The sequence below is a fragment of the Oryctolagus cuniculus genome, chromosome 21, assembly GCF_051225735.1.
Source record: "Oryctolagus cuniculus isolate XC-2025 breed Fujian yellow rabbit chromosome 21, ASM5122573v1, whole genome shotgun sequence".
NCBI lineage: Eukaryota > Metazoa > Chordata > Mammalia > Lagomorpha > Leporidae > Oryctolagus > Oryctolagus cuniculus.
The window spans coordinates 33,075,110-33,101,770 of record NC_142887.1 but is presented as its reverse complement, the minus strand read 5'-3'; the positions used below and the strand labels follow the sequence as shown (position 1 = coordinate 33,101,770).

At 51.7% G+C, this 26,661-nt stretch overlaps 1 protein-coding gene and 1 long non-coding RNA gene across 5 annotated transcripts in view; one reads left to right on the top strand and one right to left on the bottom strand.

Annotated features, from left to right (window-relative positions):
- The first annotated feature begins 1,252 nt into the window (after positions 1–1,252).
- On the top strand, positions 1,253–26,656 carry LOC138847401 (uncharacterized). Of its 2 annotated transcripts, none has more exons than XR_016227397.1 (3): positions 1,253–6,204; positions 6,816–6,955; positions 26,021–26,656. It is a non-coding gene; the product is annotated as an uncharacterized LOC138847401 (long non-coding RNA). The 2 variants fall into 2 exon arrangements; XR_016227396.1 differs by lacking the exon at positions 26,021–26,656 and adding an exon at positions 10,553–13,121 and having other exon boundaries at positions 1,254–6,204.
- Positions 12,554–26,661, bottom strand: part of PI4KA (phosphatidylinositol 4-kinase alpha) — a 143,825-nt gene continuing 129,717 nt past the window's right edge. For 2 of the 3 annotated variants that reach the window (XM_051826727.3, XM_089323464.1), the window contains exons 43-55: positions 24,655–24,775; positions 22,478–22,607; positions 20,406–20,476; positions 19,563–19,635; positions 19,403–19,473; positions 18,513–18,622; positions 18,117–18,221; positions 17,917–18,042; positions 17,330–17,450; positions 16,923–17,082; positions 16,294–16,383; positions 15,818–15,901; positions 12,554–15,410 (exon numbers count right to left, since the gene is read on the bottom strand). In XM_051826727.3, the coding sequence (XP_051682687.3) occupies positions 15,359–15,410; positions 15,818–15,901; positions 16,294–16,383; positions 16,923–17,082; positions 17,330–17,450; positions 17,917–18,042; positions 18,117–18,221; positions 18,513–18,622; positions 19,403–19,473; positions 19,563–19,635; positions 20,406–20,476; positions 22,478–22,607; positions 24,655–24,775 (1,314 nt within the window). In that variant the 3' untranslated portion in view covers positions 12,554–15,358. Of the gene's footprint in view, positions 15,411–15,817; positions 15,902–16,293; positions 16,384–16,922; positions 17,083–17,329; positions 17,451–17,916; positions 18,043–18,116; positions 18,222–18,512; positions 18,623–19,402; positions 19,474–19,562; positions 19,636–20,405; positions 20,477–22,477; positions 22,608–24,654; positions 24,776–26,661 lie in introns of those variants that run through there. The other variant, XM_051826729.3, reaches the window with a different exon arrangement.

Here is a 26,661-nt window from a genome sequence, read left to right as displayed (position 1 = left end):
TGAGCTGCAATAAACATTAATGTGCAGACCACTTTTTTGTTTGCCAATTAAATTCCTTTGGGTAAATTCCAAGGAATGGGATGGCTGGGTCGAACAGTAGGGTTATATTCAGGTTTCTGAGGAATCTCCAGACTGACTTCCATAGTGGCTTGACCAGTTTGCATTCCCACCAACAGTGGGTTAGTGTCCCTTTTCGCCCACATCCTTGCCAGCATCTGTTGTTGGTAGATTTCTGAATGTGAGCCATTCTAACCGGAGTGAGGTGAAACCTCATTGTGGTTTTGATTTGCATTTCCCTGATTGCTAATGACCTTGAACATTTTTTCATGTGCATGTTGGCCATTTGGATTTCCTCTTTTGAAAAATGTCTATTGAGGTCCTTGGCCCATCTCTTAAGTGGGTTGTTGGTTTTGTTTTTGTGGAGTTTCTTGATCTCTTTGTAGATTCTGGTTATTAACCCTTTATCTGTTGCATAGTTTGCAAATATTTTTTCCCATTCTGTCGGTTGTCTCTTCACTCTCCTGACTGTTTCTTTTGCAGTACAGAAACTTCTCAATTTGATGCAATCCCAATAGTTAATTTTGGCTTTGACTGCCTGTGCCTCCTGGGTCTTTTCCAGAAACTCTTTGCCTGTGCCAATATCTTGAAGGGTTTCTCCAATGTTCTCTAGTAACTTGATGGTGTCAGGTCATAGATTTAGGTCTTTAATCCATGTTGAGTGGATTTTTGTGTAAGGTGTAAGGTAGGGGTCTTGCTTCATGATTCTGCACGTGGTCTTCGGTATCTTGATTGGTATTGCATTGAATGTATAAATTGCTTTTGGGAGAATGGACATTTTGATGATGTTGATTCTTCCAATCCATGAGCATGGAGATTTTTCCATTTTTTGGTATCCTCTTCTATTTCTTTAAGATTTTGTAATTTTCATTGTAGAGATCTTTAACGTCCTTGGTTAAGTTTATTCCAAGGTATTTGATTGTTTTTGTAGCTATTGTGAATGGGATTGATCTTAGCAATTCTTTCTCAGCCGTGGCATTGCCTGTGTATACAAAGGCTGTTGATTTTTGTGCATTGATTTTATATCCTGCCACTTTGTCAAACTCCTCTATGAGTTCCAATAGTCTCTTAGTAGAGTTCTTTGGATCCTCTAAGTAAAGAATTATATCGTCTGCAAAGAGGGATAGTTTGACTTCTTCCTTCTCAATTTGTATTCCTTTAATTTCTTTTTCTTGTCTGATGGCTCTGGCTAAAACTTCCAGAACTATGTTAAATAGCAGTGGTGAGAATGGGCATTCCTGTCTGGTGCCAGATCTCAGTGGAAATGCTTCCAACTTTTCCCCATTCAATAGGATGCTAGGCGGTCCACTTTCAAATCTTACCAGCTAGGGTGGTTACTACTTTACTTTTCCTTCAAGCTGCGAGCATGCACAGTTACTTTCTTTCAAAGGGCACTACAGTTACTTTGTTTCAAACTGCACTTGTTTCAAAACACACTACAGTTCCTTTCTCCATGAATGGTTCCCTAACAGTCCTCCCTTTTCTTTTCTTTAAATGCGCTCGTAGCCCTGCAAAGCCCGTTGAGCCGCTGGGCCAAGGGGATGAACATTCTTGAGCATATTCCGGATTGATTTCCAGATTCAGGATCTTCTTTTCTTCTCCTTCTCCTTCTCCTTCTTCTATTTGTGGGCTGGGTTCCTTTCGGAGGGCTAGCTATCCCTTCGCAAAATTCCGTCCAATTGAGAAGAGGTGCTGTAAGATAGGCAAGCATACAAGAACCATACAAAATATTGCTCCTATTTTAAACCATTTCTAGGATGGGAGCCAAGAGGAAACTGTGTCAGTCAGAGTATTTATTGTCTGTTCCACTGTTCTGACTTGACCTATCTTAAATGCCGCTATATTTTGAAGCTGTATTAGCTGTAGAGCTCTCTTAGTAATGTTAGCCTCAAGATGAGCGGTTGCATTTACCCACTCTAGCCAGGTAGAATGGTTGTGCTTGAACATATCAGCTAGTTGAGTTGCATTAGGAATGGATAGATTGTTCCACGGAATGGTGGTAATGCAAACTCTTCCAATCACTTCACACTTGAGTTCTCTTTCCAAAGCTAGTATAGTAATTATCTGTTCTATTTGTACTATGCGTGCTTCGAGCATCTGGAGCCCCATAGCATGTGTCTTAAGCAGTGCTGACTGGTCACCTAGCTGAGCCTGCTGCCCTGAATTACCTTCAGGAGGGACTCCAAAGCATCTCCCTGTAGTTGGGTAGTGCTTAGAGCCAGTGCTCCAGTCACAGCGCCAGCTACTGCGGCTGCTGACACCGCTATAGTGACAATAGCTGCTGTTACTCCAAAGTCTCTTTTTTTGCACATCGGTTTTATTGGTATAGTCGAATCAGACATATTTACTGGTACATATGAATATAGTTACAGATTCCCAATATGTATATACATTGATGCCAGACCCCTACCTGTAAATGTTGAAGAACCCTTGCTTAGAACCATACTAGAAGCTATAGAAAGTAAAGAAGAAATTTATATCCAATGGGTGCCTGGACATAAGTGAATCCCAGGCAATGAAAATATTGACAAATTAGTTTCACAAATAAATACAACTCAAATAAACCTGGTAGTACAAGGTGGCCACATTAAGGAAAAGGAACCAGAACAGATTGGATACTCCATAAATGCTCCCTTCCTCTAGTAGTCTTTTTGTTATTTCCTTAATTCCTTCTAATTTTTCTTTGGTTAAAGGCCATTGGGGAATCAAGGGACCTTTATTAGGATCTTTCATTTTTATCTTTATTGGGGTAATTTGGGTAGAGAGTTGCGCCATAATTAGGGCTACCCCTAACTTTGTTAAGATATCCCTTTCAAATATATTGATGGGAATATCTGGGGATAGCAGAATGGATGTCTTTGTCTTCCTTCCTTTTTTGTCTTTCAGCATAACCTGTGATATTTTTTGTAATTTAGAGCACACTCCCACCCCCTCTATATTTTACCATCCTTCTGTGATCCCTTTTTTTATTCCTTTAACCTCTTGTTCCCTTATTATAGTTAAATCGGCCCCTGTGTCTAACAGCCCTATTATATCTTTCCCCCCTAGGTTTACCTTTCAGGTAGGTCTTTGTTTTAATTCTATTTTGGTAGTTTTGGGTAGATCCCTGTCGCAGGGGTTTCCATCTGTGTTTCCCCCAGGGGTGGGGCAGATGGTGGGATAGGTGAATGAATATTCTGGGCAGATGCCATCATGGTCTGGGGGGCACTGCCCCCCGCTTTCCCGTTTTTTGGCTGTCTACATACTTTTGCCATATGTCCTGTTCTCCCACAATTACAGCATTTTAGCGGAGTTTTTTCTCCACTCCTACAATTTCTTGCCATATGCCCCTTTTTTCCGCATCTGTAACAAGTTTCCTGAAAACTTCTTGACCCTTGCTGTCTATCTCCAGCCTTTAAGGCTTCTGCCAGCATGGCCATCTTATAGGAGGTGGACCCAAATTCTCTACAGGCATACATTTTTTTCTTCTAACAAATCTCCTGGTCTTACATTTCTAAGCAACTTTTTACATTCTTCATTAGCATTTTGAATGCTCATGGTGTCCTTTAAATATGTTCTCAAATCCTCTCTAGATGTTTCCATATCAATCTGAGTAAATGATTAATAAACTCAGGGTAGGGTTCTTTGGGCCCTTGTCTGATGCTGACTGCTTTAGGGGCCCCACTGATAGTTCTCTGGCATTCTTGAAGCGCCTCAAGAACCCATGTTCTATAGAGGGTTCTGGCATCAGCAAATCTAGGGCCAGCTGCTTCTTCTGGTGATAATCCAATTCCCCTAATCTGATCTGATGTTAGTGGCACTGGTCCAGCCGCGTCGGCTGGGGGAGGGGGATGCATCTCATCCCATACTGTCGCCTTCTCTTTTATCTTATCTATGACTAGCTGTTTCTCTGCTGCAAAGCCAGGAGTTACATTCAGTAGCATATTGATGTCTACCGATGTAAAGTTTACTGAAACTACCGCAAAATAAGTGATGGTAGCCGGGTGCGTGAGACCGTGTTCCTGCACTTGTTTAAGCCAAGCGCTATTAGTCCAGGTCCCACAGGCTCGTATTCTCGCCTACCACCTCTTAACATTATCGGGTATGCTGACTGTTCTTTTGCTTTTTCTTCCTTTCTTAACTCTCTGGGAACAACCTGAGGTTTTTGCCTACATTCTTCTATGGTGTCATAGAACTTACAGGCATCTCCTGTATTTTTTGGATTTAATCCCTTGCCACAACAAATTAACACCTTAAGGGTGTCTACTGCACATTTATAGTTTTTCCCTGTTGTGGCACCTTCTCCTTTTTGTAGAAATTGCTCCAAGAGGTTTTCTACCTCTTCCAAAGTCTGCAGATCTTGGAGGTCCCGTCCTGTACAAGCTGCTGCCAGCTTACAAGCCCATATTACATTTCCTGGTGAGTAGCACTTCACTTTCTTGCCTCTTGGTGCCTGGCCTGGAAGGACCTTCACCTTCTCTATACTCACTAGTGCCTGTCTATATTCTTTTGACTGGGACGTCCCACCCATCGTGGTCTCTTTCAACCACCACTACTCACCCTTTTGACGATTCCTCAAGGGCTCGTCTCCTCACCACCATCTGACTTCAGGTCCCTGTTCGGGTGCCAGCTGTCAGGATCTCCTCCTTCGGGAACTGGCCAGGTGGTGAAGGAAGAGTCGAGGAGACTGAGGAAGGACAAGCTAAACACACTTTATTGATACTCTAGGCGACTAGGAGGAGAGATCGCTCAAGCCTACTCCTGCAGGCACTAGGCACTACGGACCAGGAGCTTCTCCCCGCGGGCACTAGGCACTACGGACTGGGGAGAGAGGCTGAGCAACCTCTGGTTTACAGTGTCTGAGGGTCCCCTTATATACAGTTTCTAGAGGCTAGCCCCGCCCACATTCCGACCTCCCAGGTTCCCATAGTCATGGCAACGACAGTTTGTGGTTAGGCAGTCTAGTTAGGCCATCCACTTTCAAATCTTACCAGCTAGGGTGGCTACTACTTTACTTTTCCTTCAAGCTGCAGGCTTGCGCAGTTACTTTCTTTCAAAGGGCACTACAGTTACTTTGTTTCAAACCGCACTACAGTTACTTTCTCCATGAATGGTTCCCTAACTGATATGATAAAGTTTAATGAAGAAAAACAAATCTTTTAAACCTGTCAAACTATTACATCCTGAGCAATTATAATTTATAAGCCCCAAAGTTGTTTTTACACAAATAGTGAAAACTCGAGTACTATCAAGGAGAAAAATCATAACTCTGCGCTTTACTAGACTAAATGATAAATTTCACATTTTTCAGGACTGATTCATAAACAAGCAAATAAGTTCCATCAGACTACACAATTTGCCACTCATTTGACAAATTCCATGAAATGGCAGAAAAGCTAGACACCCACTAGAGAAAATGCTTTCTTTGAAAAAAAATTTAATTATCACAACCCCAAGAGTGAGAACACTCTTTGGATACTTCAAGAAGATCTTGCCGTGGGCAAACCATGCTAGGCACAGACGACTACAATTCCCTGCAGGTTGAGCAAAGAAAGAGGTGCAGGGCCTATCGCACCATAAAGTGACCAACCACTCAGTCCAAGATTCTCATATCCCAGCCAGAACTCCGAAAGCCAGTTTCATTTTGAGATGTAGGTAAACCATGAGGGGACCCTCTCCACTCTTGGGGAGCCTCTATTCACAGAAGACCGCAGATCAGCAGTGATCTGACTAGCAGCTGGCAGTGGGAACGTCTGACCAGTAACGCTCAAGCACACAGGATCAGAGAGAGCTATGCGCTCCGTGGATCCTATATCTGAAACCCATGCTACCTCTGGAACTTTTGTTACACGCAACAGGTCAGTCACATAGCTTTTGGTTTCAGTGGACGGCTCCTCTCCTCACGGCTCACGCAGAATCTCAGGCAGGAGCAGACGCGGCGCTGACTCCCACCTGAGCGCCCGCGGGGCAGTCAGGGCCACGCGTGCGTGCGTGCGAGTGCACTTCCGGGGCAAAGTGCCAGGCGCAGGCGCACTCCCCTCTGGCCGTCGCCATGGCGCCACGGGACGCATCTGCACACTGCAGCATCCAGCATCTGAAGCCACAGGGCCGCTTCCAGTCCCGCCTCTCCAGTGTGACCCAGGGAGGCAGCCGTCACCGATGGCCCAGGTATTCCAGACCATCTGGTGGGGTGGCCGGGCTCTGGGGCTTGGAGAGTGGGAGGGCTGCGCGGGGTCCCCGGGGGGCGGGGGGACGGGACGGGCCTTCATGGAAGGTGAGGGGAGTTAGGGTTCTGCAGGATCCTGGGGTGCCCGGGAGGGTCCTGTGCAGATAAGGCTGGGAGGTCCTGTGTGTGTGGTTGGCCCGGAGGAGAGCTGAGGGGCTGAGTGGGGTCGAGGAGGCGAGGGGGCCCGGCCACCCCACCAGGCACGTTCCGCACCCCCGCGATAACGGGTGCCCCGAGCCGCTGGCTTAGCGACATGTGGATACTTTCCAGGGGGAGAGTATAGAGTTGACATCATTAGAAAAATGACCTGCTGCCCTATCACTCTGGAGGCGCTGGCCACTGCCTCCTGAACCACACAGCATGACCGGCTTGGCAACCTGTAGCCGCGACCCCTAGCAAGGCTGTGCAGACTCGGCCTTTGCTTTCTGATTGGCTGGAGTCTGTGGGTGGTTATCCAATCAGAGTTGACGTACTCCGTTGTGTAAGGGCTGCTCAGGGACGCTGTTGTCCTTTTGCATCCTTGGAGTCCCACGTCACGGCTTGCTTTCCTCAGGTGGATGCTGAGTGCTGGTGTGGACCCACGGAACAAGGAGGTTAACGGCGAAGAACCGCAACTGCAGGAAGAGCGGTCCCGCTGGTGGAGGAGGCGGCAGTAGGCTCACCGGAGTCTGCAGGGTCATCCATCCTGGCCCGGTAAGTCCTGTGGAAATCTGTGCACATTCTCATGTGGGCTCTGGCCGCAGGCCCGGGAACTCGTGCCTTCAGGAGCGGGAGGTAGGAAGAATAAATTGTGTGTTACATTGTACGCTATAAATGGTAGATTGGATTGTATATGATGAATTGTATATTCTATTATATACGCTAAAGTGTAGATTACATTGGTGGGATTTAGCCTGCCTATTTGCCTTCTGATACTAGGTTGGGGAAATGCCAGGTGGGTAGTCTTCTGTTGAGGGCGGGAATTAAGATGCCCTGACACTGTGTTAATCTCTACCACTTTTCAAATTATTTGAGTACTGATGCCATCCCCCCACTGAACTCTGATTCTGTCTCTGTGATGTGCAGTGTTTTCATAATTATGTGAAAAGTTCTTGAGGAATATATCCTGTTATAATTGCCTGTTTTCTATTCACTTAACAAACGTGGTAATATGAAGAGAAATATCATCTAAAAATCTACATCTTCCTTGCATATTTTTACATTGACTAAGAATATGGGGACTGTTTATCATCAGAGGCAATTCCGTTAGAGAACTCCTCCAAAATTATAGGAAGTAATGGCTGCTGGCTGAGTACTCATTTTAGGAAATTTTAGGAAGTAATGGTTAATTGCTGAGTATGTTTTTGCAGAAAGCTGTAAAATTGTAAACTCTGATTAACTAAAAATAGATCATTTTTTCTTCTAAGCTAGATTTTGAAATATTGAAATAGTACCATTATGGTATTTTTAGACCTGAGGGAGAAAGAGGGGAAAACACAGTTGTATCCACAAACGGTGGCATGTAATTGGTGCCAAAAATTGAGTTGAGGAAATGAAATCCCTGCTTGTACCTGTAGTTTAAAAAGACAAAATCTTAAAATCCATAGGTGTTAGGGGGCCGGCGCCGCGGCTCACTAGGCTAATCCTCCGCCTAGCGGCGCCGGCACACCGGGTTCTAGTCCCGGTCGGGGCGCCGGATTCTGTCCCGGTTGCCCCTCTTCCAGGCCAGCTCTCTGCTGTGTCCAGGGGAAGGCAGTGGAGGATGGCCCAAGTGTTTGGGCCCTGCACCCCATGGGATACCAGGATAAGTACCTGGCTCCTGCCATAGGATCGGCGCGGTGCGCCGGCCGCAGCGCGCCGGCCGCGGCGGCCATTGGAGGGTGAACCAACGGCAAAAGGAAGACCTTTCTCTCTGTTTCTCTCTCTCACTGTCCACTCTGCCTGTCAAAAAATAAAATAAATAAATAAATAAATAAATCCATAGGTGTTATGCTTTGTGGATTACTTCTCATGGAATGTGGTGAACTAAGCCTTTGTTACTTTGGTCATCAGTAACTAGTGGTGGCATCTGAGAGTCTTTCTTGGGCTTCATCTTTTTATTTTTCAAATATTTTTAAATTTTATTTATTTGAAAGACAGAGGTACAGAGAAGGGTAGAGAAAGAGAGAGGTCTTCCATCTGCTGGTTCACTCCCCAGATGGCTGCAATGGCCAGAGCTGAGCCGATCAAAAGTCAGGAGCCTGGAGCTTCTTCCGGGTCTCCCACATGAGTGCAGGGGCCCAAGGACTTGGGCCGTCTTCTACTGCTTTCCCAGGGCACAGCAGAGAGCTGGATTGGAAGAGGAGCAGCCGGGACTAGAACCGGTGCCCATATGGGATGCTGGCACTGTGGGCCAGGGCTTTAACCTGCTGCGCCACAGTGCTGGCCCCAGGCTTCATCTTTTTTTGTTTAAATTCTGTTTCCAGCAGTTTTTTTTTTTTAATTTTTTGACAGGCAGAGTGGACAGTGAGAGAGAGAGACAGAAAGGTCTTCCTTTGCCGTTGGTTCACCCTCCAATGGCTGCCGCGGCCAGCGCGCTGCAGCCGGTGCACCGCGCTGATCCGATGGCAGGAGCCAGGTGCTTCTCCTGGTCTCCCATGGGGTGCAGGGCCCAAGCACTTGGGCCATCCTCCACTGCACTCCCTGGCCACAGCAGAGAGCTGGCCTGGAAGAGGGGCAACCGGGACAGAATCCAGCACCCCGACCAGGACTAGAACCCCATGTGCTGGCGCTGCAAGGCGGAGGATTAGCCTAGTGAGTTGCGGCACCGGCCCCAGCAGTTTTTTAAAAAAGATTTATTTATTTATTTATTTATTTGAAAGTTAGAGTTAACACAAAGAGAGGAAATGCATAGAGAGAGAGAGAGGTCTTTTACCTGCTGGTTCACTCCCCAAATGTTTGCAATGGCCAGAGCTGCACTGATCTGAAGCCAGGAGCCAGGAGCTTCCTCTGGGTCTCCCACATGGATACAGGGGCCCAAGGACTTGGACCATCTTCTACTAATTCTCCAGGCCATAGCAGAGAGCAGGATTGGATGTGGAGCAGCTGGGACTCAAACCAGTGCCCAAATGGGATGCTGGCACTACTAGTGGCAGCTTTACCCACCACGCCACAGTGCCAGCCCCTGGATGTGTTCTTGACAGGCTTCCCCCATCTAACTTTTTGAATACAAACCTCTTGAAATTTAGGTTAGTCAAATTTATGAATATTTTAAAAATTATTTCTGTCCCATGAAAACTTCCTAGTCTACTAAATGTAAGCCTACTTTCTTTCAATTTGATTTGTATTTTAAAAGTAGGTACCTATTTTTGTTTTGTTTTCCTGATTTATTGTAGCATAATTGACTAAAAAGTGTAAATATTCAAGGCGTGCAATGTGTCTTTTGATATGAGGCTTCTTAAAAAGTTCAAGTAAATTTCACATTATCTCTATGCACCATTTTCACTCAAACATTTTGGAGTCTCCTGGTACTTCCACGCTGTGAAAAGATTTGTCCAATCAAACTAATTAACATATCTATCAGTTTAACAGTGTTTTTTTCTTTGCAAATTCCAATTATACAATACAGTGTTAGCTGTGGTTACTGTGCTGTATATATTAGATATCCAAAACTTTATCTCATAACTGTAAATTTGTATTGTTTAACATCTGTTCATTTCCTTCAGTCCCAGTCCGTCACACCCCCATCCTGTCTTAGTTTTTTAAAAATTTATTTATTTATTTGAAAGTCAGAGTTACACAGAGGAGAGACAGAGAGAGAGAGAGAGAGAGAGAGAGAGAGAGAGAGAAAGAGGTGTCTTCCATCGATGGTTCACTACCCAGATGGCCCCAACGGCTGGAGCTGTGCCGATCTGAAGCCGGGAGCCAGGAATTTCTTCCCGATCTCCCACGTGGGTGCAGAGGCCCAAGGACTTGGGCCATCTTCCACTGCTTTCCCAGGCCATAGCAGAGAGCTGCACAGGAAGTGGAGCAGCCAGGTCTCGAACCGGCATCTATATGATATGCTGGTGCTTCAGGCCAGGGTATTAACCCACTGTGCCACAGCACCAGCCCTCCTGTCTTAGCTTTTGTAACTTTGACTTTCTTGTATTCCACATATAAATGAGATCATGTAGTATCTCTTATTTCTGTGTTTTATTTCACTCAGTGTAATGTCCTCCAGATCCAAACATTTGAATGCATATTGTGACAAATAGGATTTCCTAACCTTTTAAGATTTGAAAAAGATGCTATTGTGTGTGTATCACATTTTCTTTTTTCATCTGTCAATAGACACTTGGAGGCCAGTGCCACGGCTCACTAGGCTAATCCTCCGCCTACAGTGCTGGTACCCCGGATTCTGTCCCAGTTGCTCCTCTTCCAGTCCAGCTCTCTGCTGTGGCCTGGGAAGGCAGTGGAGGATGGCCCAAGTGCTTGGGCCCTGCACCTGCATGGGAGACCAGGAGGAAGCACCTGGCTCCTGGCTTCAGATCGGCACAGCATGCTGACCATGGTGGCCATTTTGGGGGTGAACCAACAGAAGGAAGACCTTTCTCTCTCACTAACTCTGCCTGTCAAAAAAAATTAGACACTTGGGTTATTTCCATATTTTGGAATTGTGAATAATGCTGAAATGATCATGGGGGTGCAGGTAATTCTTTTAGTTGGTGATTTTCTTTTGGATTCATAAGCACTAGTGATAGTTCTATTTTTAATTTTATTTGAAGAATTTCATACTTCTTTTCATAATGGATTTAGCAATTTACATTCCCACCAGCAGTTTTTGTTCCCTTTTCTCTACATTCTGTCTGTCCACAGTTGCTATTTTTTGAATTTTGATAAGTCATTTTAACAAATATGAGGTGACAACCATTGTAATCTTGATTTGCATTTTCCTAATAATCAGCAGTGTTGAGAACTTTTTCACATGCCTGTATTGGCTACATAGTGTGTATATCTTCATTGGAAAAATTGACCCTGTGCTTTGACCATTTTCACTATATTCTTGGCTTTTGATTTGCATGTGTTTCTCGTATTACTCTCTTATTCAGATATATGTTTTATTAACATTTTCTGTTTCTTGTTTTGCCTTTTTATTTTACTGATTTTTTTTTTATTGTACAGAAACATATTAGTTTCTTGTAGTTCCATTTCCTTATTTTTGCTTTTGGGTGTTTTTTTTTTTTCTTCAGTTGTCATATCTAAACAACCATTGTTGAGAATAATGTCAAGGATGTTTCTTTTTTACTGGGAGATGTGAGTTTTGAGATTTTTCTGTGTAAAACCTTCAGTTCATTTTGAGTGATTTTAATGTATGGTGTAACAGTGATATAGTTCCAGTTTTGGACACGTGGATGTGTAGTTTGCTTCTGCCTCAGATGTGATCCCCAGGTCGAGTACACATTGGGCAACCTTAGTGGGCCGGTCTTCCTGGTACCATGTACTGGATCCATTACCACAGATGCTGCAGCTGGAGCTGAGTAGGAATCTGGTAGAAGCTGGCAAATGCCAATTTGGCCTTTACCTGCTGCCTCATGGTCTGCATTTGTTGCCTTAAGCCTGTCCTTCTGTGCTTTGCTGACCTGTTTTGTCTGGGTTACAGGGTCCAGCAGGTGACACGGAGCAGCATGGCATGCTGGGGTTGTCAGTACCCGCATCTCAGGTGGAGACAGACTTGGTATCAAAATACCAAAAGTTGATGCTGTATTGTTATGTTATACCATACACAAAAGTGGAGGTGATAGGCTGATGGGGGGTAAGAGATCATATCACAGTCATGTGTGGAGGAGTGTGAAGTTAAGGTGAAGCAGGAGACGAAACAGTGATGGAGTGGACCCAGAGGACTATGGCCTCATTCCCTGGAAGCTGGAGATATTTCAGAATATTTCTGAAAGTTTGTGGAATGACAGGCATTTGGCGTAGTGAGAAAGACTCTGCTTTGGATACCAGGGGCAGTAGGTAATGAATTCCCAACTCCCAGTTTCATTCTGGCCCAAGTCAGCCCTGCTTATTTTGGACATATGGGGAATGAGCCAGTGGAAGCGGTGTCTCCCTCTCTTTCCCTCTCCCACACACACATGCACACATATTCTGTTTCTGTGTCTTTGCCTTTCAAACAAATGCATTCTTTAAAACTATACAGGAAAACATTTTGGATATTTGGTGCCAGAGTTACATCAAAGGAGTAAGTTCCTAGTGTCATACAGTATAATTGGGTGACTAGTTCACAGTAATCTATTACCTATTTTATGAGAAAATAGAAGAAAGGATCTCAAGGACTTCAAACATAAAATGTCAAAGAAGAATAAATGTTTATTTGATCAACATATGCCAATGTCTTGTAGGGTTTCCCCGAAGTTCTCTAGTAATTTGATGGTGTCATGGTGTATATTTAGGTCTGTGATCCATTTTGAATGGATTTTTGTGTAAGGTGTAAGGTAGGGGTCTTGTTTCATATTTCTGCATGCAGAGAACCAGTTTTTCCAGCAGCATTTGTTAAAGAGACTTATCTGCTCCAGAGGTTGTTTTTTGCACCTTTGTCAAAGATACAGTGGCTGTATGTACTGCATGTAGTAATTTCTGGAGTTTTTACTTCTGCTACATTGGTCTACACATCTGTTTTTGTGCCAGTACCAGGTTGTTTTGTTTATAACTGCCATGTAGTATGTTTTGAGGTCTGGTATTTTGGTTCCTCCAGCTTTGTTTTTGTTGCTTAAGATTGCTTTGGCTATTCAGGGTCTCTTCTGTTTCCATATGAATTTTAGCACCATTTTTTCTAGATCTGAGAAGAATGTTGTTGATATTTTGATTGGTATCACATTGAATCTATAAATCACTTTAGGTAGTACGGACATTTTGAAGATATTGATTCTTCCAATCCATGAACATGGAAGATGTTTCCTCTTTTTATTGTCTTCTGTTTCTTTTAATATGTGGTAATTTCATTGTAGAGATCTTTGATACCCTTGGTTAGATTTATTTCAAGATATTTAAAAATTTTTTTAGCAGACCCCAGGCAGGACATAAAGTTCCCTGCCCCCACTCCGTGCTGCTGCTCCCCCACCCAGTGCCTGCTTCCCAGCCACCCCGAGGGGTGGGGGTCTCCAGGTCTTGTCCATCGCAGGCCTGGGGCAGCAGGGACTGGGAGCAAACAACCTACTACTGACCCCTACTCAGTAAGCTCACCCCCAAACAGGAACACTGCTGGGAGGCATGTGGGTCAGGGCCCATGAGCCCCAAGACCATCTCTCCTGCAGCCCTCGCTGACTCAAAACACAGTGCCTGTGCCCCTTGCTGTCTGCTAACTTGGGGTTCAGGACAGAATGGGGCTGGGCTGTGGGGGACCTGCATCTTTACAGTGGGCGTCACCTCTCTGGTCAGGGTCCCTGAACACGGCTGGCAGCTGAGTCATCAGAGTGTCCCCATGCTGGTCCCAGCTTCCCCCAAACTCTGGGGTCTGCCAGGATCCTGCCACACACCCCCATACTGCTGTGACAGCTCTATGCAAAACAGCCCTGTCCTCATCCTGAAGACCCCATCCCCGTGGCCCCTGTCCATGTCCCTGTGTCCTGTGTCCAGCTCAGCCTTTCCAGTCACATCAAACCACAAAGGTTTCCCGAGCCCTGAGCTCTGGCCTGGGCCTCAAACCACACGCGGGCTTCTTCACTGCCTGGGGATGTGTGGCCTCAGCGACAGGTGTGCAGGGGAGGGGGTGGCTCCTAGCCCTGGATGACCAAGCAGAGCAGTCGAAGACCAGGCAGTGCCTCCCGGATCCGCTGTCCATGGTGGCAGCCCCTGGATGGTCAGCGCTGGGGCAGCAGCCCTGCTGGGGTTTCCCCCTCGGAACCCTGATCTGCTGCTCCTTCCTCTCCTTTCTCCCGCCCCCACGGGATGAAGAGAAGGAGGCCGAGACAGGCGCAAGGCTGAGCCCAAACCGGGTGCTGTGGACACCCTAGCATTTCTTGCTGGGGATGGAGGGAAGGTCCCCGGCACTCCCAGGCCAAGCCCCCTGGCCTGGCCTTGGCTGGCCTGGCTCAGTGCATCCCAGCCCAGCCCTGGCCCGGCCCCAGCCCCCACCCTAGCCCAGCCTAGCTCAGCCCAGACTAGCCCCAGCCCCAGCCCAGCTTAGCCTGCCCCAGCCTCAGCCCCAACCCCGCCCCGCCCCGCCCAGCTCAGCCTGCCCTAGCCCCAGCCCCAGCTTAGCACAGCCACAGCCACAGCCAGGTTCTCATGGCAGCAAGTTAATTAGATTCACAAAGTTGATGAAAAAACCGGGATATAAATAAATATTCATAGTCCACTCCCTGCAGGTGTGAACTTAGAATAATTGGACAGAATTAGGTGGAGGACTAATCAGAACATATTTTTTCTCCTTTTGCTAATTCTGGGTTGCATCAATGTCAGAACCTAATCAACTCCAGAGGTCTTAATTGACTCTTGGGAAACGCCAGTCATGGGAGAGCTTGGAGCTCCTGTCAAGAGGGGGCTGGGAGCCCCTGGGGGGTACTGGTGCTGGGTGGGGGTCCCAGGTGCCCTGGGGGTGCTGGCAGAACCCCAGATGTGCCCCTGAGTGGCAGGGGTTTTTACAGAGGTGCACATGGTCAAGGTCTCTTTGAAAAGGGGAGCCTGCAGCCCCAGGACAGGGACACTGTGAGCAGGAGAGGACAGGAAGTGGGGGAGTCAGCCTCTAGTGTGTGGAGTGCTGTGTGTGCGCTTCATGACCACACGCAGGCTGGCTGGGAAGACCTGGGACTCGAACCAGCCCACACAGTCTCCCTCCACGAAGCTCGAGGTGGAGGCAACTCCCTCAGCCTCCCCACCCCTGGCCCTGCCCGTGGGTGCCAGTGAAATAGAGGGAATGTGTCCAGTGCAAAGGAAGGGTCACAACTGCGCAGACAGCACCCATCCGATTGTCGCTGCGGCGGTGCTGGCAGAGGCCTGGCCGCAGCTCGCTCTCCTGTGACACGCCCCCGGCCGTTCAGCCGCTCTGACCGCAGGGCGGGCTGGGGGTGCCACCTGGAGGGACAGCTGGGCCGAGTGGAGGCAGGCTCTTGGCTCCATGATTGCAGGGCAGCTTCTGGCCGGGGCTGCATGGCCCCGTCAGTAGGGGATGTCGTTCTGATAGTACTGGATCATGTCGTAGGTCCGGCTCCTGCGAGGCCATGGGCAGAGCAGACAGGCCATGAGGGGCTGCCCAGCCTGGGGCTCCGGCTCCCTGCAGTGATGGCTGCCTTCTGCATGGGGGAGCTGCCGAACCCAGGAGGTCCATGCACCCTTTGTGCTGCTGCTCAGGGACGTTGCCTGAGCCTCCCCACGGCTGCCCTGGCCACCTCCGTCTCCGCTGTGTTTAGGCCTCTGGCTCCAGCCCTCCTGGCCTGGCTGTGGGGTGTCCCCCAACCCACCCCAGCACCGGCCAGCTAGAACCCTGCCCGCCCTCCTCATCACTGCCTGCACAGAAGCAGGGACGGAGAGGCAGGGCCTGACTTCCTGACTGCAGCATCCTCGCCGGGCCTTGGCCTGCTTCCGCCTCGCGCCCCGCAAACGCAGGCGGGCACTTGCCTGTTGCTGAGGAAGCAGCTCTGGATGACCTTCAGGATGAAGTTCGCAGCCTCCCGCTCCGTCATGTTGGGGCTAAACCTGTGCCTGCGAAGAGACCGAGTCCGGGGCTGCTGCTGCCTGAGACCGAGGCGACCCAGGATGACAGCAGTCCCACCTGGGGGCTGGACGCTAGTGCCTGTGGGACTCCCCCTGCCATGAGTGCATGTTGAAAATGGGGCGGGCTGGGAGGGCTACACCTGACCTGCCGGGCCCCGGCCCAGGCCCAGCGGCCTCCTGGAGGGGAGACTGAGCATAGGGAGCTTCGCCGCAGAGTGGCCCGTGTGGCTGGCAGAGCTGGGACTTCCCGGAGTCTTGCCCAGGGGCCCTGATGGCTCTGGGTTCCAAGGAGGTAAGGCCAGTTACAATCACACCACAGGTTCCCGTCTCGGCCAGTGGACAGGGGCCCCTAGGTGCCGCGCATCTACCAAGGAACCTACTTCAAGAGCTTGATTGTCTGGCCGCGGAAACAGGGCAGGCCCGTGTCCAACATGAGAGTGACCAGGGAGACGACTGCATCCATGTAGGGCCTGGGGGAGAAGGTGAGAGGTAGACAGAGGCCAGCCTGGGTGACGGCCCTGCCTGAGGTCCTGCAGCCTGGCTGCTGCCCAAGCTGCCCCACGCCAGGCTCGCGCCATCTCCCGACGACACCATCCGCATCCCTCTGTGGAAGCCCTGTTGCCCCAGTCCCTGACACACCCCACAACATGAGGGGATTCCAGCTGGGGCATTTGCTCCCCACTGGGGGAGGCATAGACACCCTGATCATCCTTTTCCTGAATGGTGGTGGGCACTGAGTGGGCTGGGGTCCAGGTGTCACCATACTCCACTGTGTGGCTTGGCCAGGTGACCCTTGTGGGATCAGGACAGTGCTGGTCTCCACTGTGTGGCTGGGGGTGGCAGGTGCTTTGGCTTTGGTGGTAGGGTGGGTGGGGTGCCCAGAAAGCCGTACTGAGGAGAGGCTGCTGTTACCGGGACAGAGAGGGGTAACTACCAGGTGCCCTAGCTCTGCCTTCCTCCATCCTAAAGAGGGCCTTAAGGACAGCCCCCGTGGGAGCCCCAGGCTCACCGCACAGCCAGGTAGCCACGGACGCACATCTCCATGAACCACTTGAAGGGCGTGGCCTCCATCTTGCCCCCCATGATCATCACCATCTCGTCCGTGAGCTTGATGTCTGGCTCCCAGCCCAGGTTGCCGCCTGGCGAGCTTTCAAACATGAAGCCGAAGTCTGCCAAGCCCCAGAGCATGTGTCACAGCAGTGCCCAGATGTCTGGGCGAGGAAGGGAGGCTGGCTGGTGGACACGCACTAACGCACCACCCCCAGGCCACATGTTCGCGGGGGTGGGGGCGGGGGGCGGCAGGCAGAGGGTGCTTTCACCCTGTAGCTCCAGAGGCCACTTGGGCAGGACTCGCGTGTCCACCGCGCGCCCCCACCCCCACGCCAGCCCGGAGGGTGGGAGGAGGGCCCGGCTGACCGATGTGGATGATGTGGCCCTTCTTGTCCAGCATGATGTTGCCGTTGTGCCTGTCCTTGATCTGCAGCAGGAACAGCAGCAGGCTGTAGGCGGCCATGCTTCGGATAAAGTTGTAGCGCGCCTGCAAGGAGAGCCGCGGGTCACGATGGCTTTGCCCACGGATGCTTTCCCCACTCCGCACCCCCCGGGGCCTGCAGCGCTTCCCTGGATCGGTGCAGCCCCCTGGGAGACAGAGTCCTGCAGCGAGACCTTGGCAGCAGGGGCTACCACTTCCCTCTGGCTTCCAAGGGAGGTTAGAGGTGACCTGATGTTTTTTCCCCATTAACATATTTGAAAGAGTGACAGAGATTCCATCTACTGGTTCACTCCCCAAATGACTGCAACGGTGAGGCCCCACATCGGGGCAGGGGCCCAACCACCTGAGCCACCATCTGTTGCCGCCCAGGATGCTGGGCTGGAAGAGGAGCTGGGACTGGAACCCAGGTCCTCCAGTGTAGGACGCGGGCATCACAAGCACCGGCAGCCCAGGCCGCTGCACCATACCAGCTCCTAAGGGACCTGCTTCTGTGGAGGACGTGGGAGCGCACCTGCTGGAAGGCCAGCGTGGACTCGTCCCCGTACTGGCGCGTGAAGTAGTCGTACATGCCGAAGTCCGTCTGGCGGCCCAGCTGGTCTCGGGACGTGCAGTCGGGGATGCACTCGATCACGCCACACTAGGAGGAGGGCTGCGTCCAGAGGCCACCAGTGCGAGCGCTGGGCCGCCTCCCCGCCACGCTTAGGCACTTACCCCAGGGGCGGTGGCCACCACCCGGTAGGGAAAAACGAAGAGGTCCAGGCCAACGAGCTGGAAGATGTTCTTGAACAGGTCAATGATCTGCAGCGCCAACATGTCCTGAAGGCGGGGCAGGCAGGAGACCTGGTCAGCTGACCTCTGTGGCCCTCACAGCTCAATCTGGGACCAAAGCTGAGCATGGGCGGAGGCCACGGCAGAGCCAGAGTATGGACAGCCTTGCCTCCCTTCCCAGCGAGGCTGCCGGGCCCCCACTTTCCTCAGGGCAGGTGCTGGAGGTAGAGTGGGAGGGGGCAAGGGAGGCCTCGGTTTGGTGGAAGTCCTGATTCACTCTGGGACACCCGAGCCAAACAAGGGAAGCGGTCTGCCTCTTGCTGGGGAAGCCTCCGTCACCTGCCGACAGTCATCTCCCACTTTGAAGATGGCCGCCTGCCAGCAGATCTTCTGGCCGTCAGCCTCCTGCTCGCAGCCTTCTTCCTCGGAGTCGGAGCGGCACCGTAGACCTGTGCATGGGCAAGGCCACCTGTCAGCCTGAGGGCAGTGGCACAGCCTCTGAGGGCGCTGGCCTACCCTGCTTATGTGTCCAGAAGGAACCCCAGGGTCAACTGTGGGTGTCATCTCTGCCAAGCCCCATGGAGGCTGATGGGAGGCCTAGCAGGGCCCGGGAGATGTCACAGGTCAGTGGGCAGAGTCACAGGGCCAGGAGGTCTTTTCCTAAGAACGTTTACATTTAAATGGAACTCAGACGTCAGTCCCATTTTCATCTGAAGTGAGGGCCCAGGTGTGCCTGGGGTCGGTGCTGGGCACTGTGAGCTGGGGCATCAGGGGAGTGCATCTGCTCCCTGGGGTGCCTGGCAGGGCTCAGGGCCAGAATGTGGGCAAGGTCACAGACAGTATCCCTACCCTGGCACAGCTGGTCGCACCCCCTCTGAGTTGAATCCCCCTCCAATTCATGCTCACCCAAACCTTAGGCTGTGACCATATCTGGAAACAGGGTCTCTGTAGATGTGGTCATTTGTACAGCAGCCCCAGGAAATGAACACCCCACAAGGATCCCCCAGCCCTAAGAAGGGGCCCCCTGGATGTGCCAGCTGACTTGGGGCTGACAGGTGGGCCCATCCACCACTGCCTACAAGTTCCCCGTCACGCCCTGAGGGTGGCCAGACGGGTGTGCGGACATCATCTTTCATGGGGAGCTGGCGCTACACTGAGCAGGGCAAGGGCAAGGACCATTCATGAGAAAAGCATTTTGACCCGAAACTAAGTTTGAATGCTTCACTGACCTTCCTTCTCCAGCTCGCTAACTCCACATCGCTTCACCTTGAATTTGGCCAGGTACGGGGCTTTCGCGGCACTGCAAGAGAGCAACACAAGGGCCGTGGCAGGTGATGGCTGACGAGCTCCTGCTGAGAGGCCGCGGGGCGGACAGGCGGGCGCACTCACCTCTGCATCGGTGTCCCCGACTTGTAGTCGATGTCTAGAACAATGGCCTCCGGGTTGCTGGGCAGGTAGCAGCCTGTGCGGGACAGAGGGATCACGGAGAAGCCACAGCCAGGTTCCAACATGCAGAGCCCACGGAGGCCGCCGGTCCTTGTCCCTACCACTGTGGACGTGGATCCTGGGGCCACTCGGGGTCCTCCCTCCCTCTGTCCTTTCACAGATCTCCCAGCAAGACTTCTCTACGAGGACGCACCGAGCCACGTTCCTCACAGACACCACTTCCGTGTCCTTCCGCTCTGGTGCCCTGCCTGGCTTCCCTGGGCCGCAGCCTGGGGCAGGGGGCGGACGTGCGTGCACTGCATGGTGCCATCCTTTCTGTCACCACCCTCCCTAGAAGCGGTGGCACCCCTGACAATGGGACAGAGGCTCTGAGTGCGTGTATATGAGCTCAACATGACGATGTGCGAACTGTTTGAAAAGACGAGTTTGCACCAACAGCTCCAAACAGAACAGAGAGGTGAAGTCTGGATTTCCCTCTTCTCTTTACACCACATGGATCTGACACCACCAAGCAGAGTTTTACACAGCAACAGCCAACAGGCACCAAGGAACAGAGTCCTCTTGGGGGCCCAGCACACCACCCTCTCGGCCCTGCACCCTGCACCATGAACTGGGACTTGGGAACCCTCTCCTGGGGTGACAGCTGCCGAGGACGGTGTGTAGCCTTCAGAAGGCAGTGTGCAACTACGGCTGGCCAGCCACCGCCTCCCTGCCAGCCCTGCGCTGTGGTCTGCACTCAGCAGCAACTCCCCTCCATCTAACCAGCTCCTCCGGGCCACTGCTTACCTGGTTGCACCTTCACTTCAGACAGGGCTGACAGACAAGCCTTCTTCCTCTCATCACCTTTAGGGTAGGGTCTGAGAAACAAGACAGACGGTTTGCTTTGTCCCCTTTAAGAACTGACCTCTGGGAGCTGGTGCTGTGGCACAGCAGGTTAACACCCTGGCCTGAAGTGCCAGCATCCCATATGGGCACCAGTTTGAGTCCCAGCTGCTCCACTTCCAATCCAGCTTGCTGCTATGGCCTGAGAAAGCAGTGGAGGATGGCCCATAGTGCTTGGGCCCCTGCCAGCCATGTGGGAGACCCAGAAGAAGCTCCTAGCTCCTGATCGGCACAGCTCCAGCCGTTGCGGCCTTCTGGGGAGTGAACCAGTGGATGGAAGACCTCCTCTTTCTCTCTCTCTCTGCCTCTCTGTAACTGTGAGTAAAAAAATAAATACATCTTAAAAAAAAAGAATTGGCCTCTGTGGCACAGCCACAGCCCAGAGCCTGCTCCTGTCTGGACTGCCGTCTTCATCTATTTTCATTTTATTTGAGGAGGGTAGGAGGGAAGTAAAGAAAGGGAAATGGAGAGGGAGAGAGAAGAGAAAAATACAGATCTTCCATTTACTGGTTCACTCCAAATGCCTGCAACAGCCATGGCGGGGCCAGGCTGAAGCCCAGAGTTGGGAACTAGATCCGGGTCTCCCAGATGGATGGCAGGGGCTCAAGGATTTGAGCCATCAGCTGCTGCCTCCCGAAATGCCCAAGAGCAGGCACCTGAACCAGACGCTCCATGTGAGGTGTGGGTGTCTCCAACGGCATGCCAGCCACTGTGCCACACCCTACCCCAGCTACCCTGGAAGGCCCTGCCAGGCCCGCTCCCGCCAGGACACCACTGGCAGCAGTCCTCTCCGGCTCAGGCCCTCAGGTCCCTGGCCGGTACTCCTCATCCAGAAGCCCAGACAGCCTGAGCAGAGAAGGTGGAGCCATCTTCTGGCTGTCTCCAGCCCTACTCGTGTGAAGTGTGAGCGAACTGCTCTGGGCGGGGCCGGGCAGCCTCAGGCTGAGACACTGGCCCCGTTACTGACCTGCCGCAGGGCCCTGGGCAGCCCCGTGGGCTGCGTGCCTTCAGATGAGGATGAGAGGTGTAACCTGGGCAAGTGCCTGTTGTGTGAGGCGGCCCAGGAGTGCCATCCCCGCCCACCCTCACCGGCCCAGCATCGCTGCCCTCTCAGCGCCCAGCCCAGGGAGAAGTCTCGGGAGATATGGGCAGGCCTCGTGGTAACCAGGGTAAGAGCCACTTGGGCGCTGGAGACAGCCCAGGCCAGGAGGCTGCCAAGAGCAGTGCCCAGTGTTTCCTGCCTGGGCTCATGGATGATGTTGGATCCATAAGAGCCAGGGCCCAGAAAAGGGATGACGAGAGCTGCACCATCTAGTTTTCTGGACTCTACGTAGGGCCCTTTGGAGCTTGGAGAGAACAGAGTGGCCTCAAGCTGGGTACAGTGTGTGGAAGGTAGCTAAGACCTGTTTTCTGAAGTTAGCAGTGCACGCTGCCTGGAATCCTCCAGCGTGGTGCCTCCTCCCAGGCTGCGCCGGAGTCAGCGGCGGTCATGGTTACCGCCAGTCACTCCCATTTATCTGGTGGGGCTGGCCTGAGTCTGGACCTGGTTTTTTTTTCCCCCTCCCTAATTTATTTCAAAGGCAGAGCTACAGAGAGGGAAGAGGAGAGAGAGAACGCTTTCATCCACTGGTTCACTCCCCAAATGGCAGCAATGGCCAGGGCTGAGCCAGGCCCAAGCCAGGAGCCAGGAGCCTCCTCCTGGTCTCCCGTGTGGGTACAGGGCCCCGAGCACTTGGGCCATCCTCTGCTGCTTTTCCAGGCTCATCAGTAGGGAGCTGGATTGGAAGTGGAGCAGCTGGGACTCAAACCAGCACCTCTGTGGGATGCTGGCGCTGCAGGTGGGGGCCTAACCCACTGCACCACAGAACTGGCCCCTGGCCCTGGGTATTTTGTGAAGCCCCCCAGGGCAATGCCAATGAGCAGCAGGGGTTGGGAGGAGACATCCCAAAGATGGCTTCTGAGGCACCGCCACTTACTTGATGATGGCCGACACGTTGGTGATCTTGTTAAAGAAATCAAACTCCCGCTGGTAGAAATCCTTGGCTGGACCCGACAGGGAGCCTGTGATCTCTTCCACTAGCTGCTCCAGGAGGTCGCCGATGTCAGCTGCCGAAGAGACAGAGCTGAGCCCTGTGGGTGCTGCAGGTGGCTCCCGAGAAAACCCAGCCAGGAGTCCCGGCACCCGGACCAGCGGCTCAGTGTGCCCTGCAGACTCGGCGTGGGGCCACCCCCAGTGCCGCTGCCCTTCTCTCTGACGGGGCGAGGCTGCTGGGAGAGGCAGCCGGCGCCTGAGCAGAGCTCTGTATTGCAGCAAGAGCGCCGCCGGTGCCCTTGCCGATGTCCTCGGGGAAGCAGCGTAACATGCTGAGCATTCTGAAGGCTCACCCCGAACCTGGCTCTTCACGTTCTGTGTGATCAAACAGGAAGAGGACCAGCGCCCCTGGGGTGCCTGAGCAGCGCTGTCCCGAGAAGCTTCTAGCATTTGCCTTGCTTTCCAGCTGAACTAACCTCTCTGGCAACGTTTTCTTGGAAGTGATTAAAAAAAAAAAAAAAGAGTCTGCCACTTAAAGGAGAACAGCTTCTAGGATTTTCGAAAACTCTTATCTTCTGCCAGGAACTCAACAGCTTCCTGGTGACTTGTGGGTGTTAGTTAGCAATGCTGCACAACGAATACATCAACACTTGGGTAACCCCCGTGTTCTTTTATACACAAGCCCTCCTGAGGTTAGTGAGGGGGACCAGGGACTGAAGGGATCAAAGCATGAAAAGCCACTTTGTGAGTAAGCCTAAGACTTACACTTGCCAAACCTGATGTGCAGAGCCAATGAGCTGACAAAACGATGAAAATGCACACACACACCCCCAGTGGCAAACCCATACAAGGCTGACTTTTCTACATTTGCTTCTGCTGAAACAATGTATGGAAGAAACACAGAGCGGAAAGACGAGGCAGCCAGAGTCCAGCCATCTTCGATGAGGCCAGAAACGAAATTCTTTTTTTCTTTTTTTTTGTTTATTTGACAGAATTACAGACAGTTGAGAGAGAGAGAGAAAAAGGTCTTCCTTCTGTTGGTTCACCCCCCCAAATAGCCGCTACGGCCAGAGCTACACTGATCCAAAGCCAGGAGCCAGGTACTTCCTCCTGGTCTCCCATGCAGGTGCAGGGCCTAAGCACCTGGGCCATCCTCCACTGCCTTCCCGGGCCACAGCAGAGAGCTGGACTGGAAGAGAAGCAACTGGAACTAGAACCCGGCGCCCATATGGGATGCCAGTGCTGCAGGCAGAGGATTAACCAAGTGAGCCATGGCGCCGGCCCCAGAAACGAAATTTGTGAAAATGTAAATAAGTGCCATTCTTCTCGCTCATATTTGAGTTTTTTGGGATAAAGCTTACTTTTTTTTTTTTTTTTTTTTTTGGACAGGCAGAGTGGGGGGGGGAGAAAGCTCTCCCTTTTTTCCGATGGTTCACCCCTCAATGGCCGCTGCGGCTGGTGCACTGTGGTCGGCACACCGCGCTGATCCCATGCGGGTGCAGGGCCCAAGGACCTGGGCCATCCTCCACTGCACTCCCGGACCACAGCAGAGAGCTGGCCTGGAAGAGGAGCAACCGGGACAGAATCCGGCGCCCCGACCAGGACTAGACCCTGGGGTGCCAGCACCACAGGCGGAGGATTAGCCTAGTGAGCTGCGGCGCGGCGCTGACCTAGAAAGCTTACTTTCTAGAAAAAGGTGTTACTTATGGTAACATGTAATGAATGGCTTACTTTTTAAGCTGTTTTAATTTCTAATTTTAATTTCTAATTCTGATCGGCACTGACAGCTGATGGCCACATAAACTACAGTTCTTTGAGGGTCTCAGCAGCTTTTAGGAGGGTCTGAGACCTGCTACCCTGGGCGGGGTGTCTATCGTCACAGGCAGCCGCAGCTCCCAGCGGGAAGCTCTCACTTGGACACTGCGGGGTGGAAGCACGGGAGGGGGGCTGCTCCCCCATGTGTTGAGACAGGGAGAAGCGAGAAGCACCTTGCCAAAGGATGGGAAGTAGAGGGTCCGCAGGCTGGGACAGCACGCACGCTGCAAACTGTCCAAAGCTCTGGGCAGCCGCTGGTGGTGCCAAGAAGGGGAGGGAGACCTGAGGGGAGCAGGAAACACTCACGGTCTTTTTGGTGCCCTTCTTCGTCGAGGTAGATGTTAGTCTTCATGTTCCAGATAAACTGGTGTGCCAGCAGCTGGGATTTGGATGCTGCCCATAGGATATACTCGCGCACGTAGCCCATCTGCAGGAGAGCACGGCCACTGTCACCCCAAGCATGGGCCCCCCACCAGGAGAGGCGCCGACTGCTCACTCTGGCAGACCCAGCCAGTGAAGCCACACAGTCCATGTGGGTATGCTCTCCAGGGCCAGGGTGAGGCAGGGGCTGGTGGCTGGCTGGGGTCTGCAATATGGGCTGCAGTTGGCATCTGTCTCCTCCAATTAGGAACCATGATGTGCAAACCAATTTTTGAGATTGTCAGATATGAGAAATGAATGGGCCAGGTATCAAAAGCTCATTTGTAAGCTGGTTGTTTAGAATAATGAAGCAAAATGATGGGCAGGTTCCAGAAAGCTAACACAGAGACAATGCTTCACAAGGCAGACCTACAGTCACCGCCCTGGACACCTTCCTCCCTCTTCCTCTCTGGCCCTTTTCTGCCTTCTCTGCCACTCACTGGGGTAACTCCAGTTTAATGGGAAGACGCCTGTAGGAGAGGCCTCGCCTCACCCCACCCCTGCCACAGTCTGAAGCCACCCTCTGGTGGATTCCTTGGCCCAGGTTCCTTACCTGGTAGGTGGGGGTGCAGGTTATCACACAGGCAAGACTTCAGATGCCTTGCTGCTATGGGTTTCCCAATCCTAACTCATACATGGACCTCAAGATAAACCATAAATGTTCAACCTGCAGTGCTTTCAAATACACTTTTTTTGCTTATTTAGGGATGTATAAACCATAAGGCTAATAAAAACAGGGAGGGAGAAAAACAGGCTGGAAGCGGCTGATGTTGTTCATGTTTAACACTGAGAAGCAAACTGACTCCAGGGCTCACGCACCAGGAGGTGGGTGGGCTTGGAGTGAGGCGCTGCCCTGGGGGCATGGCCTTGGGCCTGGGGGGGTCCCCACCATGGTATTTTCTGTGGTGTGTCAGGAGCATGTAAAGGACAGGTCCACCACTACGGGCCAAACAGTGTCCCCCAAATTCCTGCTGAAGCCAGGGGACGGAGGAGAGGGCCCATCCAGTCTGACTAGTGTCCTTAAGAAGGGAGGTAAGGACCATGTGAGGACACAGAAGGCGGCCAGGACAAGCCCAGGAGAGGCCCTGGGAGAAGCCAGCCCTGCAGTCACTCCTGTCTTGGACTTCCAATCTCTAGATTTACATGAAAATAAGGGGCTGGCATTGTGGTGTGGCAGAGAAAGCCACCACGAGGGACGCCAGCATGTATATGAGCATCGGTTCAAATCCTGGCTGTTCTACTTCCCATCCAGCTCCCTACTAATGGCCTGAGAAAGCAGTGGAAGACAGCTCAAGTCCCAAATACTTGGGCCCCTGCCACCCACATGGGAGACCTGGAAGAAGCTCCTAGCTCCTGGCTTCAGCCTGGCCCAGCTCTGGCTGTTGTGATCATCTAGGGAGTTAACCGGCAGACAGAAGCTTGCTCTCTGTCTCTCCCTCTAACTCTGCCTTTCAAATGAATAAAATAAATAAATACGTAAGTAAATACAAGACAAAAGAGAAGAGTAGGTCTATTGCTTGCACTGCCCAGTGCACACTAACACCCACATCATCTCATGGGCTCCTCTTCGCCACATCCAGAGGGCTGGACTTGGATTTCAGGTGACCTACAGAGACCTCATCCGGAGGAGCCCAGGCTGCCGCCCAGAGGAAGAAGCTGACAACAATCCCAGAGCCCACCCACTCTGCAGAGCACGCCTGGGCCTCAGGACAAGGCGGCAGTGAGTCTGGCTCTCCCGTCAGGGCTACTGGTGACTGAGGGGCAGCCATGGGTGCAGCACTCAGAGATCTGAGGGAGGTGCTGCAGAGCCTGAACGGGTGGAGACAGGCTGGGTGTGGGGGCAGGAGTGCGCACAACCCTGGGGTGGGGAGGAGTTTGTATCCGTCCAGCCTA